General features: G+C 40.4%; 1 protein-coding gene across 13 annotated transcripts in view; it reads right to left on the bottom strand.

Moving 5' to 3' along the window:
• Positions 1-15,776, bottom strand: part of kcnma1a (potassium large conductance calcium-activated channel, subfamily M, alpha member 1a) — a 255,781-nt gene that overhangs the window by 103,512 nt on the left and 136,493 nt on the right. For all 13 annotated transcript variants that reach the window (XM_058796801.1, XM_058796805.1, XM_058796803.1 and 10 more), the window contains exon 4: positions 2,216-2,277. In XM_058796801.1, coding sequence (XP_058652784.1) covers positions 2,216-2,277 — 62 coding nt within the window. The remainder of the gene's footprint in view (positions 1-2,215; positions 2,278-15,776) is intronic.

The raw sequence follows: 15,776 nt of genomic DNA, 5'->3' as shown, positions 1-15,776 counted from the left end.
TTAAGGAGTCAAATATTACCTTGTAATGTGAAGGCTAATTTTTGTTATTGATCAGAAGGTGCTCCTGAATTTTTAAGGGGGGGCACTTCAAATGTAGTCACCCTAGGGCACTACACTGCGTTAATCCGGGCCTGCGACAAAGTTGTAATAAATTAAAAAATTTTAAATAAAAATTATAAATAAATTTTTTAGTACTATTTATTACGTAGCAAACAATAAAGCCCAGCAAAATTCAGAGGGTTTGCAAAAATGTATGGAATTAAAGTAAAACAGCATCCTGCAGGAAAAACTGAACTGACCTAATCTAAATCTGTTTATCGTCTGTCTCACATATGCACTCAAATGAGGAAGCCGCTGACTCTAAGCTGTAATATGAAAACATGTATTGTAAATGAGGAGCCAGATCATGTTTTTTTCTGAATGATGCAAGAACACAGCAGCTTGCCCCTCCCTCTGCTTCCTTTACCATCCTGATCCCAGCATTATAGGGATTAAAATCTCCCATCATGCCTGGCTTCCCTCCAGCATGCGCACACACAGACTGTATGTAAGACTTTATACCAGATCGTACACATGCTCATTTGAGCACTTAGCTTAGATTTAAACTGAACGTGTTGGCTTTTTATATGCTGCGCTATGCCAACACAGCAATCTGTACCTCAGAAATCAAACTCACTGCTATATTCATAGTGACTGAGTTTCGCTTATTATACAATCACTGATGTAAAAGTTTGCACAGACTGGCCATCACATTGAGCAAAGTTCATCTCGAAAACTGTGATACCTGGTTGCCTGGGCAACAGCTAACAGCACACCTTTCTCTAGGGAGCACAGGGGAGAGGGGTGGGCGGCAGAGATGCTCTGCTAATGTAACCATGGAAACTGGCCTGCTTGGCTTTCATTGACAAAATAATCCCGCCACACCGAGGCTGAGTCTTTAAAGTCCAACATTACAGAACAAAAACCTTGAATTATATAATGGTACCCTTAACAGTACCAATGAATGTAGGGCTCATAATATGGTATTATTATCTATATGGGAAAATAGTACCTTAGCACTGCCCTGCTACCATCTGTGCCTTGTACTCCTAATGATAAACTATTGGAGGTTTATGCACTGTACAGAAATCCTGACCTGCATGTTTATCAATTTTAAGACAAATTTTAGTATTTAATGCATTCTTCAAGCTTAACTTTCAACGTGGATATCAAAATTATTTTAATAATTCAAATCAATCAACAAAATTAAACAATTTCTTTAAAGGGTTAGTTCACCCAAAAATGAAAATTATCCTGTTATTTACTCATCCTCAAAGCATCCTAGGTGTATATGACTTTCTTCTTTCAGATGAATCCAATCAGAGTAATATTCAAAATTGTCCTGGCTCTTCTAATCTCTATCATTGCAGTCAACGGGTGTCTCTGTTACACAGTCCAAAACACGTAAAATAAAGTGCATGAATCCATAAAAAAAAAAAAAAAAACGTGCCTCACACAGCTCCGGGGGATGATTAAAGGCCTCTTGTTTTGCGAATCCATGCGTTTTTGTAAGCAAAATAAAGAAAAAATGCAATGATAGAGCTTAGAAGAGCCAGGACAATTTTGAATATTACTCCGATTAGATTCATCTGAAAGAAGAAAGTCATACACCTAGGATGCCTTGAGGGTGAGTAAAACATGGACTAATTTTCATTTTTGGGTGAACTAACCCTTTAATGTTTGGGAAATTTAAGTTTACAAACAAATGTTATTCCCTAAGTGATATCTTCATTTATTAAAGCTAAAGCTAAATCTGCAACCCTGTTGTAGAATGTGGCATACTGTTTTTTTATTTATTTTTTTATTAATTTTATTTTACATTTTTATGTTCATAAAATCTTTACTGCTAGAAAGAAATGATCTCAAAATGTATTTTAAATTGTCTTGAAAATAGCAAATTTCAGTAATAAGAATACATTTCAAACTTCACATAAATAAGTATAAAATAAAAGATTTCACATTGTATGTCATTTTCTAAATTTTGACTCTATTATCATACCCCTATTATAGTTATCCCTATTTTGTGCCATTCATAGAAAGTGTCTTTATAGTGAAATGAGGCAAAGGAAATCACTTGTTTCTAAGATCTCATTATTTAACATCTGTATTAAAGGCCTTTGACTCATGTGAGAATAAATAATTCAGGCCAGAGTTGTTGAATCAGAATAGTACTCACTCCGAAGAATCTATGAAGTATATTCCCAGAGCTCCGATGCTGAGTGCAAAGACCAACACCACCTGGAGGGGGAGAGAGAAAGAAAAGAGAGAAAGGGGAAAGGATATCATTAGTGAAGGTCCACTGAGAACAGTACCACTTACAGAGAACAGTTTAATCCTGGAGCTGTTCAACAATGAGCACAACTCATTTCCACCCATGCTACATGTGCGGATGAGACATAATAAACAGGAAATGTCATAAAACTGTAAGTGACCTCACCAAATCAGACTGTTTCCAAACCTAGCGGGCTGTCAATCTAAGCACTGTTTATGGGCATTGTGGGTGCATTTGAACGCTCAAACATGCCTGTGAAGCAGTCTAGGGAGACAGCAGCTCACTAGGGTTAGAGATGCAGCTCCAGTCTGAGCTCTCAGAAAAATTAATGAATTTAATCAAGTGAGAATGACTTTTGAGAGATACTTAGAAGGACTTTTTCTTTTCTTTTTTTAAACAAGGACCGAATAAATCATTGAAATTCAACTGTCAACACTGAACAAGAGACAATGAGCAATGGGTGTGTGTAAATAAAACAAAAAGTGGGAAAGAAAGAAAATACAACTGGTAGGAATCTAAACTCAGGACAACTGTAATGTCTATTTTTTTTTTCTTGTATTGATTTCAGCATGACAGATTACATCATGGATGTGAATACAGCTACTGACAAGGTATGCTCTACTTTAACCTCTCGTCTAGATGACATTTGTCCTCTCTCCAGGCCAGCACGGGCTGCCCCTTCTAACCCCTGGTTATCCGGTGTTTTTCGTGAGCATCGGACCTAACTCAGAGCGGCAGAGAGAAAATGGTGCAAATCAAACAATCCGTCGGACCTGAGTAGGTATCAGTCTTTGCTCTCATCTTTCTCTGCTAAAGTCCACACTGCCAAATCCTCACACTTCCACAAGAAGATCAACAGCGCTCCAGACACGCGTAATCTCTTCAGAACATTTAATTCTCTCCTCTGTCCTCCTCCACCACTTCTATAACAGCCAACGACTTTGCCACTTTTTTCACAGACAAAACTAGAACAATCAGTAGTCAGTTCTCAGCTCCACACACACAGGACCTCCAACCAACCACATCCACTGCTAATACTCCCATTTTCTTCTTCTGTCCCCTCACTGAGGCGGAAGTATCCAAACTTCTCCTCTCCAGCCATCCTACAACATGTCCACTAGACCCAATCCCCTCACACCTTCTCCAAGCAATCTCTCCCACACTCTTACCGGAACTCACACACATCAACAACACATTCCTCCTCACAGGCATTTTCCCCAACTGCGTTCAAGCAGGCTTGGGTAACCCCACTGCTCAAAAAACCTACATCAAACACTTCTCTGATAGAAAACTACAGACCTGTTTCTCTCCTTCCATTCATAGCGAAAACACTCAAACGAGCTGTCTTCAACCAGGTATCATTGTTTCTTTCACAAAACAACAAACTGGACTCTAAACAGTCAGGTTTCAGGAGTGGCCATTCAACGGAGACTGCGCTACTCTCAGTCACTGAAGCCCTGCGAATTGCAAAAGCCAATTCCAAATCATCAGTCCTCATTCTGCTGGATCTATCTGCCGCTTTTGACACTGTCAATCATCAGATCCTCCTGTCCACCCTTCCATCACTGGGCATCATTGGGATTCCACTTCGCTGGTTTGAATCCTATCTCACTGGTAGGTCTTTCAGGGTGGCCTGGGGAGGAGAGGTATCCAAAGCACATCAACTGGTCAGTGGGGTTCCTCAGGGATTGGTTCTTGGACCCCTCCTCTTCTCCACATACACTACATCACTGGGTACCATCATACAGGCACATGGCTTCTCCTACCATTGCTACGCTGATGACACACAGCTCTATCTCTCTTTTCAACCAGATGATCCAACGGTAGCTGTACGGATCTCAGGCTGCCTGGCAGACATCTCGGCATGGATGAAAGAACATCACCTACAGCTCAACCTGGGAAAGACTGAGCTTCTTGTCTTTCCTGCCCCTCCGACTCTATAGCATGATTTCACCATCCAGCTAGGTACTTCTACAATTACCCCATCAACTTCGATCAGAAATCTTGGTGTAATCTTTGATGACCAGCTGACCTTCAAAGAGCACATTGCAAAAACTGCTCAATCTTGCAGGTTTGCACTACACAACATCAGAAAGATCAGGCCCTTTCTGACAGAGCATGCTGCACAACTTCTTGTCCAGGACCTTGTCATTTCTAGGCTGGACTACTGCAATGCTCTTCTGGCTGGACTTCCATCAAACACAATCAAACCTCTACAAATGATTCAGAATCAGAATCAGAATCAGAATTAGCTTTATTCGCCAGGTGTGCGCAAACACACAAGGAATTTGTTGTGGTTTTAAGGTGCTCCTGGTACATATACATACATAAATACACATGTGACATGAGAACAGAAAAAAACATTTAAATAGTAAGACTTAACAATGGATAATAATCCTAATAATAATAATAATAATAATAATAATAATAATAATAAGTATGAATCTGGAACAGTAGATTTATGTACAGATTTGTGCATTATTTACTCTATATACAGCTGTATAGATAAACATATGTATGTGTATTTACATAATACTTGAGAGGGAGGCAATAATTAAAGATGGAGAATGAATTACAGAATGAATTACAGAACACAGGTAATGATCCACGTGTTAGCTATTTAAGCTGGAGATGGCATGGGGGAAAAAACTGTTTTTATGCCTAGATGTTCTAGTGCACAGAGATCTGTAGCGTCTGCCTGAAGGGAGAAGTGCAAACAAGTTGTGTCCGGGGTGAGAGGGGTCTTTGATGATGTTACCTGCCCGTTTCTTCACTCTGGAGTTGTACAAGTCCTGAAGGCTGGGCAGGTGCACACCAATGATCTTTTCTGCTGTCCTAACAGTCCGTTGAAGTCTTCTTAAATCTGATTTGCTGGCTGACCCAAACCAGACAGTTATGGAGGAGCACAGAACCGACTCAATAACAGCTGAATAAAACTGTTTCAGCAGCTCCTGTGGCAGGTTGAACTTTTCAGCTGACGAAGGAAGTACAACCTCTGCTGGGCCTTTTTCACGATGGAGTCAATGTGATTGTCCCACTTCAGGTCCTGAGAGATGGTGGTGCCCAGGAACCTGAATGACTCCACTGCAGCCACAGTGCTGTTCATGATGGTGAGTGGGGGGAGAGGAGGGGTTTCTCCTGAAGTCCACTATCATCTCCACAGTTTTGAGCGTGTTCAGCTCCAGGTTGTTGTGACTGCACCAGACAGCCAGCTGCTCAACCTCTTGTCTGTAAGCAGACTCGTCGCCGTCCTGGATGAGGCCGATGACTGTGGTTTCGTCTGCAAACTTCAGGAGTTTGACAGAGGGGTCTTTAGAGGTGCAGTCATTTGTGTAGAGGAAGAAGAGCAGTGGGAGAGAACGCAGCCCTGAGGAGCTCCAGTGCTGATGGTGCGGTGCTGGATGTGTGTTTTCCCAGCCTCACTAGCTGCTGCCTGTCTGTCAGGAAGCTGGTAATCCACTGACAGATGGAGGTGGGTACAGAGAGCTGAGTCAGTTTGTTCTGAAGGGTGTCTGGGATGATGGTGTTGAAAGCGGAGCTGAAGTCCACAACCAAGATCCTTGCATAAATCCCTGGTTTGTCCAGATGTTGCAGGATGTAGTGCAGTCCCATATTAACTGCATCATCCACAGATCTGTTTGCTCGGTAAGCAAACTGTAGGGGGTCCAGCAAGGGTCCAGTAATGTCCTTCAGGTGGGCCAACACCAGTCTCTCAAATGACTTCATGACCACAGACGTTAAGGCAACAGGTCTGTAGTCATTAAGTCCTGTGATTTTTGGTTTCTTGGGTACAGGGATGATGGTGGAACATTTGAAGCAGGAGGGGACTTCACACAGCTCTAGTGATCTGTTGAAGATCAATGTGAAGATGGATGATAGCTGGACAGCACAGGCTTTGAGGCAGGCTGGAGAGACACCGTCTGGGCCTTTGGCTTTCCTTATCTTCTGCTTTCTGAAGACTTTGCATACATCATCTTCACAGATCTTGAGTACAGGCTGAGAAACAGTAGGGGGGAGGAAGGGTGAGGGTGTGAATGGCTGTGCTGTGAGACGGTCGGAGCGGTGTGGGGTGTCAGACCAGTCTTTTCAAACCTGCAGTAAAACTGTTCAGGTCTTCAGCCAGTTGTTGATTGGCCTCAGTGCTGGGGATGGGCTCTTGTAGCTGGTGATGGCTTTCAGGCCTTTCCACACTGATGTAGAGTCATTGCTTGAAAGCTGTTTTTAGCTTTCCAGAGTAGTTTAATTTTGCCACTCTTATCTCCCTATTCAGTGTGTATTTGGCCTGTTTGTACAAGGCTTTGTCCCCACTCCTGTAGGCGTCCTCTTTGGCCTGGCGAAGCTGTTTGAGTTTTGCATTGAACCAAGGTTTGTCATTGTTAAATGTTAAATAAGTCCTGGTGGGTACACACATGTCCTCACAGAAACTGATGTAGGACGCCACGGTGTCAGTAAGCTCGTCCAGATCAGTAGCTGCAGCCTCAAAAACACTCCAATCAGTAAGTTCAAGCAGGCCTGTAAAACCTGCTCTGCTTCAGAAGTCCATCTCTTTACAGTTTTACTACAGGCTTAGCAGATTTGAGTTTCTGCCTGTAGGCTGGTAGGAGATGAACCAAACAGTGATCAGAGAGTCCCAGCGCTGCACGGGAACAGAGTGATATGCATCCTTTAAGACAGTGTAGCAGTGGTCCAGTATATTTCTGTCTCTGGTGGGGCATGTGATGTGCTGTCTATATTTAGGCAGTTCACAGGTGAGATTAGCTTTATTAAAATCACCGAGAATGATAATGAAAGAGTCCGGATAACGCTGCTCTGTGTGTGTGATTTGATCGGCCAGCAGTTCTAGCGCAGCGCTCACGCGCGCGTCAGGACCAATGTACACACTCACCAGAATAAACGAGGAAAACTCCCGCGGTGAATAAAAAGGCTTGCAGTTAATAAAGAGAGCTTCCAAATTTGGGCAGCACATCTTCTTTAAAACTGTCACGTCTGTACACCAGCCTTCGTTGATATAAAAACATAATCCACCGCCTCTCGTTTTCCCCGAGGACTCGGTGACACGGTCTGCTCTGAACAGCTGGAAGCCCGTTAGATGAAGCGCGCTGTCCGGGATGGCTCCGTTCAGCCAGGTTCCCGTGAAGCAAAGCGCAGCGGAGTTTAAAAAGTCCTTGTTTGTGCGGGTGAGGAGTTGTAGTTCGTCTGATTTATTTGCCAGGGAGCGGAGATTCGCCAGATGAATGCTCGGCAGCGGAGTCCTAAACCCCCGCTGTCGGAGTTTCACGAGCGCGCCGGCGCGCTTCCCTCGCCTGGGTCGCCTGGAGCGCTTGTATATGAACGCAGCTCCTCCGATTAAAATGTCCAGTAAAAGGTCTGAATGCTCAAATGTAGGCAGAAAGTTATTTGGTGTGCCGTTTCTGATGTCCAGGAGTTCGTTTCTAGTAAAGCTGATCGGGAAAAAGTTGCTTAAGACAGGACAAACAAACAAAAAAAGAACAAGTACCAAGCACCGACAAACCATGGCTGCCATCTGCGGCGCCATCTTGATGTAGAAGAATGCTGCATTCTGATGAATTCAGAATGCAGCAGCACGACTGGTCTTCAACGAGCCCAAAAGAGCCCATGTTACACCTCTCTTTATCTCTACCGGGTGCAGCTCGCATCAAGTTCAAGTCATTGATGCTTGCATATAGAACAACCACTGGTTCAGCACCCGCCTACTTCCACTCACTGTTACGAATCTACATCCCCTCCAGAAGTCTGAGATCTGCTGGTGAGCAACACCTCGTGGTACCATCACAGAGAGGCTCAAAATCACTCTCCAGAACATTCTCGTTCACCATTCCTGGCTGGTGGAATGATCTTCCCACCCCTATCCGGAATGCTGGATCCCTGTCAATCTTCAAGCAACATCTGAAAACTCATCTCTTTCGACACTACTTGACTTCATCCTAAACTTAACAAAAAAAAAAAAAAAAATACTCTCTTTCTCTTTATTTATTCCTTCCCTTGCTAGCTTGTACTTATTTGAACAACACCTGAGACTTGGTGTTGTGAGCACTTCTTCTGTCTGATTGCCTCTTCAAGATGAATCGTTTTATGTATTCCTCAATTGTAAGTCGCTTTGGATAAAAGCGTCTGCAAAATGACTAAATGTAAATGTATTGCATTCAATACACTGCAGATACTCATTTACACATTTGTAGATACATATTAGGTGGTCAAATTAATTTTCCTTTTAAGTATAAATAAAATTACAATGCATTTTTTTTTCCTTTTAAGTTTAAGATTTATGCATTTGCATTATTGTTGTGAGTCTGAGACAAAGTTTTGTTTGTTTATTATGTTTATATATTGTTTTAAATGTTATGTGTTATGTTTTGTGATGCAGTGCCTGCTTTTTGATCCCAAGACAAATTTCCCCTGGAACAATGAATATACTTCAGCCATAGACCTTAAAAACAAGTCAAAAGTATTATTATTATTATTAACAGACTCCTCCTTGTTATTACAGACTCCTAACTTTTAAACGGTAGTATATGTTTTTACTTTACAAAGGAAATGTGCGTATATGTCTGAAAAACACAGGCTAACAATTACAGTTGACACTCTGAATAATGGGAAGCCCCTGCACTAGTAGCCCCGGCTCAGTGGAGCGTAGAGCACAGGAGAGGGGTGCGGGGAGCTCAAAGCTCCTGAGGTCAAATCATTTGATCTTTCCTGCGATGCAGCATGTGAGATGCACACTATCCCCATATCAGGTGAAAGTGAGACAACTGCTATCGAATGGCTGCTATGTTATGGTGCGTGGTGGAGTAGTACACATGCATATACACCCAGCAAGTGTGCTGACCAGTGTCAACCACACAGCTTCCAGTGTGGAAAGTGGAAGTGGAAAGCTGACTGTGGAAACATAAAACACATTTAGAAACAATTTAGACTGTTGAAATGCACATCACACATCACATTTGGTGTGGCAGCTAGAGCATATGCTCCAGGCATGTTCACTTGTGGTGCTCATATGGGTAACACAGGCTTGAGTCTGGCCTGCGATGTGTCCCAGTTCCATTATTCCCCTCTTTTCCCTATAATCTCCTATCAGTCCCACTATAACATCTGATAAAAAGTCTTGCAGCTCACTTGAACCTGCGGTGGTGTATCTACAAAAGAATTTGCAATGCAACTATGACCTTTAAAAAATACTATAGTATATATAAGAGCTACTTTATTTGAATAGCACACTTGTGTTCTTCATCATTTACAAAATGACTTCAAATTTCAACAGTGACATTTATGAAAATGGGCTATGACACATACATATGTCTGATATACAGCATCTGAACTGCAGACTAAAGAAAATGCAAATGCACAACGCTTGTGATTAAAGAGCAGAGATGTGAAGTACCCTTGCCTGTCTTTTACAGCAAGTAGATTTTTGGCAGACTACCATATTAGTTTTAAAATCCCTGCACAGCAAAAAAAGGAGAGAAAAAATGCAATATGATGAGATTTATACTGCTGTTTCTTATTGAGTCTACTAAATGAGGTCGCTTCCTGAACAACTTCGTTTCAGATCTCTAATCCACACTATAGTCTGCCAGCTTCTATACTGACAATAATGAACAGTCTAGAAGTGTTCACCATAAACATGAACAATATAAACAGTCTCCTATTTCACTGAATGTAGCTAAAATCTTATTATAAAATGGACCGTTTCTGTACTGGCTTTTGATTGGTCAATAGAGCATTCCAAGAGTGTTAAAATACATAGAATATGACAGTTATGACTTGAAACACATTCACTGTATCACTGCACACCACCCATTTGATAACACTGCTACTCTTTACATCTTCACAATGAGAGCACTTCATGCAATAGATAAAATAATATTTTAATCAATAATGTGTCATTATTATTATAAGACAAAAACCGTTTTCTAAAATCAGGCACCTGAGGCCAGGCTAGCAACTTTATTGACTGTATTACCAATAAAACACAGCCTTATTGCTTAAATAAAGCATGATCAAACCTGTCCTGAAAAGCATGTGAAAGAACACTCTAGACACTCTAAAACTGGAAATGGAACAAGTCTTGTCACTGGCCTAGGTTGAGTTTCGAGGTGAATGGAAAAGTCTCTTTTTGTGTGGTATAAGGTGATTGGAGCTTCTTGACCCTTAAGGTTGAAAGGGCTATTGGCCGGAGAGTGGACATCTCAAACATTAAAGACTGGAAACTGCAGCTGCCAGACAGGCTGTTTGTGTATCCAACAGTGGAGAACTATACTGGTTCACCTCATGAGGTCAAAGGCAGGGGTCTATTTGAGAAGTAATTCTACACACAAACGAGTTCTGCTCGAGCGATTAGCTTTTTTCAGTATTATTAGGCACAATGATTCATTGTGTGCTTGTGCACAAAATAATTGGGCCAAACACGGATCATGTTACATGTGATGTTCAAATCACTAAGGCCATTCAATATAGTTTTTCCCATATCAAAAACAAATAATATTTATTTTTTCTTACCTTAGCTGTCATTACATAATGGTTTGGATTTTAGCTCCCAATAGTGAAATCCAAAACTTTTACAAAAATTTTTTACCTTAACCCTTTCCTGTTATTTAGTATTAATTTCAATGGACAACATTAAGAAATAAGGTCGTAAAAGGATATGATATTAAATGACACAAATTTATATTAAAACATTACCTAACAAAATTTATTAAGTGCCATCCTTACACAGACAGAAACTAATGTTAGTAGTTTTCCTGTATGAATGCTGTGCAGTGCAGAGTTTTGTGTCTTAGATTTTACTATTATGGATGTACAAAACGTTATATATTTTCAAAATTTAATGCATTTTCAAAATCATATTCAAAATGGATAACATACTTAAAAAAAAAATAATAATAATAATAAATTTAAAAAAACGGTCGGCTCATCTGATCTTGCAAAATGCTCAAAAAGTGTCACGTCTGTATATGTACATATACTACCACTCAAAACTTTGGGGTTGGAAAGAGTATTCATAGTTTTTTGAAGGAAGTCTCTTATGCTTATATTTTAATCTTCTTTGATATATTTTACTTTTTGTCAGGATTCTCTGATGAATAAAACACTCAAAAGAAGAGTCACACTTGATCATTGCTGCTGAATGAACTGAATGAAAAAAAAACTCCAGGTCCCTGTAAGAATCTATAACATTTGTTCACAGGATGTAGTCTTCAGCTTTGTTACAGAATGATCATAGACCAAAAACAGGTGGCGAGCCATTCTGTCTCTGTGACCACCAACAATCCTCATACTGCTTTACACAGGCCTTCTTTTGAAGTTCATAAAGCAGTTGGCTTAGCTTAACATTATCCTGTCAAAGCAATATACAAAACCTCTCGTAGAAGCCGGATCACTGCATCCATTATTGATGACCAGAGGCTGATTATTTTCATGCAGCCTGTATTTGGATTGATATCCCACATTGTCTAGTGAGAAAACACCTTGATGCATTTTTAATTGGAGCTCTTTGTCTGGGTGATAGCGAGTTCCAGTGAGTAGCGGCTGCAGGAAGAGGAGCTGTGCGGCTCAAGATAAGCAGAGTCCGTAGAAAGCCACACTCCTCCCCCACTGCAAGAGATACTAGACACTCCAACATCATTCAGAAGAGCTGCTTTTGATCAAAGATGCTGGTAGAGCACGTTAATGCAGTTTTGATATTGATACTTCATAGTTGTCTTCTTCCACAAGAGGGCACAGTGTGCTTGTTCTGTGTGTGTCTTCACACTGACCTAATCCAGAGTCCTTACAGCAGGTTGGTGACATTAACACTAAAGATCTTCACACATGAAACAGGAAACGGAAATGTACTACAAATAACAGAAACATCACTTGTTTTGAGAGAAGGTCATTTGAATGGAGAAATTCACAGAATTCAGCTACAGTGCTAAATAAATCCACAAAAGACAAACACCACCAAACGCTCTTTTCCTTGCAGCTGAATAGTGAGTTTTTACTGTGGCTGTTTGCTGAAAAGCTGGGCATTTGAGCAATCCTGATGAACTGAGACGATAAGAGGCATCGTCTTTAAACTGACCCAGTTATTCATCTGGAAACATCGGTGCCAGCACTGCACTCATCTCTCGCACGAGCTCACTGCAAACCCATTACCGCAATTACAGCACTGGAGGAGCAAAGGATTCACAAATGCATACAAACATATCAATGGGAGAGGGATTCTGGGATATGGAGGATTTTACTGCTGTTCCTAAAGAGATGACAGAGAATTTGTACTTGATTGCAAATGGATCAGTGGCACATAAGGTTGTCTTTTTCATCACACATGCCAAGTTCTTAGAAATTTACACTATACACTTTCATATTTTTAGAGACTTTAATCTTTAACAAGTTCAAGATTTTAATTTCTTTTAATAAAGTTTTTTTCTTCATTATATAAGGACTGTCGTATCACCCTGACATTTCTAACTTAGAAATGCCTTATGCCCATGAAAAAAAAAAAACATTTTATGAATTGCATTGTAATGTATTTTAAATAAATAAATACTGCCATGTCATTGCTTATGATTATGACCTTAACAGCTAAGCATATAGATATGCATACTGCTCCTCATATAACCCATTACAAGAGAGAACAAGGGTGCTAAAGAGCTATTGTTTTAAATATAGCACAGCGTTTGCCATGCTGTGTGCCGTTTCAAGTTGCATCATGAAACTGGTGTTTACAGACAGAGTAAAGGATGAATCTGGATACAAGATGGCCTAGCACAGTCAAGACCCGAAATATGACTCACAACTCACACACACATACAAACATACATGTGACAGTTTACATAGGATGATCCACTTTACAGAACTACATAGCATTTTCTGACCATAGCGTTGTGTTTCTCGCTGTGCACTTTCATGTGATAATTCCCTATACACATTTTCAATCGAGTTAACATTGTTTCTCAGTGCTGGTTCAACTGAATTCTAATTAGGGCATTTTGACCTCTCTCTGCCTCTTGACAAGCCCCTTCAAAAGTGCACTTTAACAGATCCCATGAATAATTTAGCTGACAGGTGATGTAGCGGCCTGCAGATGAGTCTCTTCATATTAGTGGCAGATATTGAGAGAAACCAAGCACCGAGTAAGCTGTGTGGTTCAGATGAAATGGCATGCAAATGAGCCAAAGAAAAAACTGTTGAAAGAAACACGGAGATGTGATGAATGAGTTTCCCACCTTCAAAGCTTTAAAACACAAATTTGAAAACTACTCCTAAATCTGAATTTGGTTTCCTCATTATCCCGCCGTGATTATCTGGTCTTTCAAAAGACAGTCATGGAAGTGATGAAAAGTGATATTAAAAGGTGTTAGTATCTCATGAAGTATCTGCTTGAAGGGAAAATGGCCAGACCCCCGAGGAAAGTGACACAGTGTTATGTAAGACTGATACAGCACTTCACATGATGAGTAAGCTTGTATTGTGGTTTGAAAACGTATAAAAAGTATCTTAATAATACAGGTGCATCTCAAATTAGAATGTCGTGAAAAAGTTCATTTTTTCTTGCAAGTTATTTCAAAAAGTGAAACTTTCATATATTTTAGATTCATTGCATGTAAAGTAAAACATTTCAAAAGTTTTTGTTTTAATTTTGATGATTAGAACTTACAGCTCATGAAAGTCAAAAATCAGTATCTGAAAATATTAGAATATTTACATTTGAGTTTGAATAAATGACCATCCCTACAGTACAAATTCTGGGCATCTCTTGTTCTTTGAAACCACAATAATGGAGAAGACTGCTGACTTGGCATTGATCCAGAAGACGATCATTGACGCCCTCCACAAAGAGGGTAAGTCACAGAGGGTCATTACTGAAAGGTGTGGCTGTTTACAGAGTGCTGTATCAAAGCATATTAAATGCAAAGTTGACTGGAAGGAAGAATTTGGGTAGGAAAAGGTGCACAAGCAACAGGGATGACTGCAAGCTGATTCAAACACTTGTGAGACCTTCACAAGGAGTGGACTGAAGCTGGAGTCAGTGCATCAAGAGTCACCACGCTCGGACGTCTTCAGGAAAAGGGCTACCAAGCCACTTCTGAACCAGAGACAACGTCAGAAGCATCTTAACTGGGCTGTGGAGAAAAAGAACTGGACTGTTGCTCAGTGGTCCAAAGTCCTCTTTTCAGATGAAAGTATATTTTGCATTTCATTTGGAAATCAAGGTCCCAGAGTCTGGAGGAAGAGTGGAGAGGCACAGAATCCATGTTGCTTGAAGTCCAGTGTGAAGTTTCCACAGTCAGTGATGATTTGGGCTGCCATGTCATCTGCTGGTGTTGGTCCACTGTGTTTTCTGATGTCCACAGTCAACGCAGCCATCTACCGGGAAATTTTAGAGCACTTCATGCTTCCTTCTGCTGACAAGCTTTATGGAGATGCTGATTTCATTTTCCAGCAGGACTTGACACCAGCCCACACTGCCAGAGGTACCAAAAGCTGGTTCAATGACCATGGTGGTACTTTGCTTGACTGGCCAGCAAACTCGCCTGACCTGAACCCCACAGAGAATCAATGGGGTATTGTCAAGAGGAAGATGAGAGACACCAGACCCAACAATGCAGATGACCTGAAGGCTGCTATCAAAGCAACCTGGGCTTCCATACCACCTCAGCAGTGCCACAAACTGATCACCTCCATGCCACGCCAAATTGAGGCAGTAATTAAAGCAAAAGGAGCCCCTACCAAGTATTGAGCACATATACAGTAAATTAACATATTTTCCAGAAGCCCAACAATTCACTAAAAATGTTTTTTTTATTGGTCTTATGAAGTATTCTAATTTGTTGAGATTGAATTGGTGGGTTTTTGTTAAATGTGAGCCTAAATCATCACAATTAAAAGAACCAAAGACTTAAACTACTTCAGTCTGTGTGCACTGAATTCATTTAATACACGAGTTTCACAATTTGAGTTGAATTACTGAAATAAATGAACTTTTCCACGACATTCTAATTTATTGAGATGCACCTGTATATGTGAACAAAAGGACCGCTGCACTGACAACAAAAAGTACTGAAATTGTATTAGATCCATATAATCCATGATTTAAACAAATCCTTGTGCCTATTAAACTGGCACAGCATGTTGCACGTCATGATTTTACATGATATTTAGGAGTGGGTAATAGATTGTGCATCAAAATCAACAGTTTGACAAAAATACTTTTTTTTTTCTTTCCCCTTACTGACTGCATAAGGAGTGAATGCATAAGGCTCTCTTTCAAAGAATGAAACAAAATTATGTTAAAAAATATAAATAAAAAATAAGTAAACAACAAGTAGACATTCAATTGATTTCCTATCAGAACTTCTTGCAACAGTTTTATTAACATATATTTTTTATTTATTATTATTGTAAGATATCAGAGCGAATCAGACAAATTAAGATTTGATCAGATTGGCGTTGAACAACCCAAAGA

This window comes from Onychostoma macrolepis, chromosome 13 (assembly GCF_012432095.1).
Source record: "Onychostoma macrolepis isolate SWU-2019 chromosome 13, ASM1243209v1, whole genome shotgun sequence".
NCBI classification, from domain to species: domain Eukaryota; kingdom Metazoa; phylum Chordata; class Actinopteri; order Cypriniformes; family Cyprinidae; genus Onychostoma; species Onychostoma macrolepis.
This window is presented reverse-complemented; position numbering and strand designations above follow the sequence as displayed.